The sequence below is a fragment of the Aplysia californica genome, unplaced genomic scaffold (assembly GCF_000002075.1).
Source record: "Aplysia californica isolate F4 #8 unplaced genomic scaffold, AplCal3.0 scaffold00012, whole genome shotgun sequence".
Taxonomy (NCBI): Eukaryota; Metazoa; Mollusca; class Gastropoda; order Aplysiida; family Aplysiidae; genus Aplysia; species Aplysia californica.
In genome coordinates, this window is record NW_004797282.1 from 1,252,721 (window position 1) to 1,259,271 (window position 6,551).

Consider the following 6,551-nt stretch of genomic DNA (forward strand, 5'->3'; position numbering starts at 1 on the left):
CCCCCAACAAAAAAGAAAACCCAGAAAAAAACAAGCCTCAGTTTGCCCCCTTTGCGACCTAGATCTTTGATTGACAACGAAGCCCAGGGCCTGCTCAGAGTTCAGACAGACAAGATCACTTTGACCTTTTACCAACCCATGGCTATGAACAACGTTGTACTGATACTAGTATTATTATACATTATAACATTATTTGATCAGCAAGTAGCTGGCAGCATCATGAAGAGCTAGAATCTAGTTACTGGGTTTCTAATATCTCTGGTGTGTGTACTGCGTAACAGTCTCATCTTTAGAGGTTTCTGGTGGCGTTACCAGTCTGGTGTTACATGAATTGTCACGATGACATTGAACGTTTCACCCTAACCCTTCTCCAACCCTCCACTATTCTCGGTCATGCCCTTCTAAAATTGACTCTTTTTAGTCAGTCTGTGTTTACACATGCAAAGAATAACAGGTTCCTTCTGGGTAAAATTGCAGTACACGCCACAGTAAAAAAACGTTAAGGAGAAGTGTGGTCAACATAATTAGTAGCGCAAAACCTTAATGACGCGGAATCAGCTTTAGAGGCAGGCAGTAGAGAAATGAGACAGAAAGTGTTTATTCAAGAAATTTACCCAATCATTAGTAACAGGCAAACACGTTGGCAAGATGCTTAACTGTTTTTAAGCCCCAAAAACATCCATTTTCGGAAAGAGAGAAACAGAATCCTTTCATTCTTTTCAAAGCTGTACCTAAATATTGTATCTTTTCTGGCTTTTTTCATCATGTAGAGTTTGAATTTCAACAAAATATTATTATTATTTCTGGAGCACATGACATGTAGCCGATATCACATATTAAAAAACTGCAATAACAAGAATTCAAAATTTGGGCTTTGTACACCCTTGCCGTATGTTGGTCAAAATAGTTCAATTGACGACAATGCAAAAATTGAAGCTGTTATTATAACTGTTTTTGCTGTCTCAACTTTGGAACCCCCACTCCATTAAGTTGGGGTGTGAGTGAAAAAAGTTTTCTAGACTCCACCATGCTTTCTGGATTCTACAGATCAGATGCAATTTGATGCTTTCTGTTTTGACGCTACGGTAACTACAAGTTGAAGTCGGAATCTCATTAATAATCTTGAACCGCCTGTAACGTTGCTTTCCTGTTGGCTAGGGGAGCTACTCTACTTATATGTAGTCCAACCCGATAGCGCAGCCGTCGGAACCTGCACTGTACGTACGGCAACAACTGCAATCATCAGTCATTCACGAGAGACTGAGCAACTCAGGTGTTTGGCCAAATTTTAATGTTCTCCGCTTTGATCAGGTGAGAGGTCGGCAGACAGTTCAGATATTTTTAGGCTGACCTTGGCCTTGCAATTACGTGAGAGAAATTGGTCGCTTTTAAGCACAAGGGGGCTATCCCGAAAAATGCTGTTTTGAGAAAATCGAAGGTAAAGTTTTTGCCCCTTGTTCAGTTTCTAAAAGACGAGGAGAGTTTTCTCTTAAACCAAACGAATATATACGCCAATGAAACCAAATTTCTCCCCATGCACATTTTTGGTGTAAGTCAAGATTTCTGGAGACCCCCGAAATCTGGGTTAGCCCGCTTGTCCTTAATATTGACCAATTAACGGAAACAGCAACCTTTCTATCGGAGACGGCGGTGGTGGGGGCAACTGAGCGCCGCTTCCCAAAACACGCCAGCTGGCATTCAGTTACCCTGAGGTGAGCTCAGACAGGCGTATCTAATTCCTGTATTTCAGGTGGACAACATTACTCGGTGCCGTGTAAGAGCAGTGTTCGCTCACATGTTTGATAATCATGGGGCCCAGAGAGAACCAAAACCAAAACAAAACCAAAAAAGCGGAAAAGTAATTTTGGGTGCGTCCTTTGAGAGTAATGCTTATAGACCACTTAAAAAGGTTTTAGACATTTTTTTCGAGTAGAAAATTGCACTAAAAGTCTAGTTCTGTTATTCAGACACGGGTGAGGAGATCTTTCTACGTCATCACGGTTCTTAGGTTCGCCTACAGGAATTTTGTTGTAACGAGAGAAATTTGTGGGAATTTCCATTAAAAAAGCAACGGAAAACAAAACGAAACCAAACAAAAAATGTAACACTGACGTCATATGCTAAATTCGGAGTCCCACTTCTCTGAAATTAATAAATTCGTAAATAACTTCTAGACTGGTTAAAACATAGCTTCATGATATTCAACCGACCAAATGCCACATTGCTTGAAAAAAACAAACAACAGACAACAAAAATAAATAAGCTCAAGTATGTATAAAGCAGCAAGCACATTTTCATACTTAAAATAGCTAACATGTATACATACCAACTCTCCCTCCCCCAACACACTCACACACATCCACCTACCCGCATACACCCACTCAAAAACAGCAAATAAATAAACACACACACACACACACACACACACACACGCACACACACACACACACATACACACACAAACACACTTGCACGCGCGCGCAGAGACACTTACACACGTGATTTACCGAACTCCAGCACACTTAAAACACTTTCACAAAGCACAATAATGTTTTGTATAAATTGAAATTATATTATGTTTATAACTCGCCCACGGTGCCTTGCATAAGTCTGAGCCCAGTACAACAGGAAACAGGAAACATACCTTTGTTCCGTCCGCTCCTGGGATGCCAATCATGCCAGCTGGGCCGACGGGGCCCTGAAAAAGACACAACATTGAGAAAGAGATGAGTGTTACAGTAACATAGTAGCTTTTATGTATAGTGCTGTAATTAGCATGCTGGCAACCTCCCCTCCCCTTCCATCCCCTCCCATTTTCACCCTCACCCGTTCCGACTAAAAAACAAAAATAAAAACAAAAACGAAACAAAATAAAAGCTAACAAACAAATAAAATACACACCGATTACGGGCACACTAATCATATAAATAACAATCATTTTAATGGAATTTCTGGGTTTCGTAGATTTTTTATATTATGACTGTAAACAACCAAGTGATGTGGTGCTCCAGGCAACATGGCATGCCACATAACGCAGGGGCACTCCTAAATCCTAATGCTACTCATTGCTACCGCTAGTTTCACATCGTAGCCTCATTACAGCTTCCAGTTCGGAGTGAAAGAGTTAAAGAGAAAAGATAAGGCAATCGGATAAGTAAGACTTGAACGAAAGAAAAATTAGAAAGGCTGATTAAGTACACGGGAAAGGACGGCAGGAGATAGAGATGAAGCCTTAATTTACAAACACTGGGTCGGTAAAACGGTTGAAGAAGCACAAGGTAGCTAAATGATATGATTAACAAATGAGATACATCAACCGATAAGAGCACCTCACAATTATGCCAATTCGGAATTAGATAAACCTTGCCATTAACGCCATAATTAACATGGGGAACGGCAGACAAGAAAAGGGGGAAGTCCCATGACACGAACGCCGGAGAATAGCGTCCTCATGTGCCACGAAAAGGTTAAAGAAATTCTCAAATACCTCAACCAGCGTTCGGCATGGCGCCCCGGCCTCTTCCCTGAAAAACCCCCCAAACCCAACCACCCAAACCCAGATCCAAACCAAACCAAACTAAAACCCCCAAAACAACAACAGTAAAACGAATAAAACACCATAAAAAGAGACAAAAAGCCGCAGCTCACATGCTAAACGTATACGAAGAAGGCGCTTGTGTCTATCACACGTGAAGGGCAAACTTTGCTGCGGGACGCATGATGATTAGAAGGAATGTAGCTACGTGTCGAAATGTTGGCCCGCAGGGGTGAGATGGTTTTCTTTTCTCGCCCCAACTGTTATTCCAAAACTCGAGACGCTGCCTCAAAAGTGTGCACAATGGCTGATTCGTGACTATCACCTTAGACCCTAACAGGAAACAGACAAAACTTCGACATCATCGTCAACAGAATCAGACACGGGTAAGAAGAGCAACAGCAGCGACAGCAATAGAAATATTTAGAAGCAGCAACAGCAAAAGCAATTATTACGACCAGCGTCTGTGGTGTGGCGGTTAGGAACTCAGCTGTCGCATACATGAGATCATGGTTCGATTCCCAAGTGGGGACAATTTTTATCCTTTATCTCGGTCTTAATGTTGGAATGTTGTATCCCTCTCAGCGTGGGTTGGCCGTGACAAACAGGGTAGGAATTCCGCCTCTTAGATAATCTAAAGTGTGTCGATGGGGGTGTTAAGAAACCTACACTAAAACAAAACACAACCCCAAACAAACAAACAAACAATCACACCAAAGACAACACTGAGAAGAAAACAATTACCCCACCTACACAGCCCCACCCCGTCCCACTTAAACCTGCCCTCTCTGAGTGGATCCAGGAACACTCTCAAACTTGTCAATGTCGGGAGACTATATTTCGTTTAGTTTATGTCAGAGCCCCAAAAACAGTAGTCTATTCTGAATTGTCCCTAGGAAGTGTAAGCGTAACAAAGACACTCTAAACATGTCTCTGAAGGACTACAACGTACAAGTACTTTGACATTGGAGAGCTCAGCTCGTGACAAACCCAACAGAAGAGCAGAAGTCACAGTGGGGAGCAAACCAGAATGAGGCTTCACGAATAAGAAATGCTGAAACCGAGAGAGAAGCCCGCAAGCTGGGCACATCCACAAGTTGAAGAGAAGCTTTTAGATGTTCAAAATGTGGCAAACTTTTCTCTGCCCGAACTGGTTCCATTGACCACAGGAGAATCTACGGTCACCTTAACCTTTAATTCTTCCAATAAGAGGCACCGTGGTGAAATCAGGTGCTCGTCAATATGATGAAACCGAAGAAACTGGCCTTTTCCCCCACCGATTTCACAATTTTTATCAAATCTCGTTTTTGTTTTGCTTAACACCTTTTTCCATCAATTTAAAAACATATTTCTGCCTCAGTTTTACTGAAAAATGTTGATCAAAAGCATAAAAATATAACTTTTTCGTATCCAAGGGCTCTCAATCTTTGGATTTCATCAAACTTTGACAGGCACTTTCTCGCTATTAGCATCTCTGAAACCAGACGACTCCTTTCCCCTCCAATCGCTATTATCTCGACTTCTGTTCAAAATCGATGAACATTTTTTTCATCATAAGCAACACAAGTGAACAAGCTTTAAGGTGATACCAAGAACATTATATGCCTAAAATTAAAGAGCGCCTGATTCCACTGCGTCATGACACACCGTTTTCTATTTTGCTTGAGAATTATTTTCCACTGCAGATGTATTGGTCATCGTCACACATTGGCGGACTAACTATTGTTACTTATACAGCCATTGTCGTGAGGCAAACAGTCTGACTTTATTAACTAGGATCTATAGTGTTCCGACGTGGTGGAATCAGAATCAGGCACTCGTCAATTTTTGGGCACGTGGAGTTTTTGGTATCATCTTCAAGCTTGTTCGTTTGTCTTGCTTTCAATGAAAAAAATACTCATCTGTCTTGAATTGAAGTCGAAATATTTGCGATTGAAGGAGGTGAGGTTAGACTGACGTCAAAGGCAAAATTTGCGAGAAAATGGCTGCTAAATTTTGGCGATTTCCATAGCACGAGAGTCCCTAGAAACTAGAAATTTACATTTTTTTGTGACTTTAGTCAATGGTTATAAAGTTCACACAGAAATGTGTTCTCAGATATACATAAAATGTGTTATGCCAAAAATAGAGAAATGGATAGAAAATGCCAAACCGGCGGAAAAAAATGACGTTTCTTCTATTTCAATTTTGACCAGCGCCTGATTTCACCACGGTGCTTATAACAAATCGTTACTCACGACAGCATTAAGAACTCTTCAATTAAAATGCTGGTAGCCTTATTCATCTTAGTGGGTGGGCTTTTAGGTGTCTGTGGGAGGCCGTGGGTCTTTTGTTGAGTGGAAGAGTGAAGGCTTTTATGCTCGAATAGATTGACCGGTTGAGTGGATGGTGCAAAAACGTGTCGGATCAAATTAAGCCTATTATTCCTTGAAATAATTTAAAACATGTGGTTTACATATCAAAACACGTTCCTTTTACTTGCTGATGAATGGAGCATGACAAACAAGAAGGAGGAAACGTATCATGGTGGGCCACTTTGGAATGAATAATTTGTACAATTTGAAAACTGAATTTTATTACTGGCCAAAGACCAGAGACCCGAGAATTCTTTAACGACTGCTTTCTAAACATCATTTTTTTTTCAAAAACGTTGTTATGGCAAATACTATAGACACCGTTCTGTATTTAAGCAGAACTATCATATTCAATAGCTTTGGACACATTAGGACGCTGGCATCGGGTCATAATTGACGTTATCCTTGTTCAATGCTGTCTTTAACAAGTCGGACAGTCGCACCCCTCAGTAAAAGTAACCGGTGACATTTCGATCTAGCAACTCAGTCTTTCTGTTGGGATACTGCATCCCTCTCATCACGGGTTCGCTCTGACAGGCAGGGTTGGAAACTCGCCTCCTAACTGGTCTAGATTGTGTCGACAGGAGCGTAAAAACACTAACATTTAAAAAGTACAAAACAACAAAACAAAAAACCCCCAACCAAACAAACAAAAATAACAC

The 6,551-nt window shown here is 41.1% G+C and overlaps 1 protein-coding gene across 1 annotated transcript in view; it reads right to left on the reverse strand.

The window, feature by feature from the left end:
* The window catches only part of LOC101855841 (collagen alpha-1(I) chain), a gene marked incomplete at its 5' end in the record, with an annotated part of 105,917 nt that overhangs the window by 11,747 nt on the left and 87,619 nt on the right, over positions 1 to 6,551 (reverse strand). Inside the window, 1 exon segment of the mRNA XM_005090092.2 lies at positions 2,645 to 2,698. Within this exon segment, the coding sequence (XP_005090149.2) occupies positions 2,645 to 2,698 (54 nt within the window).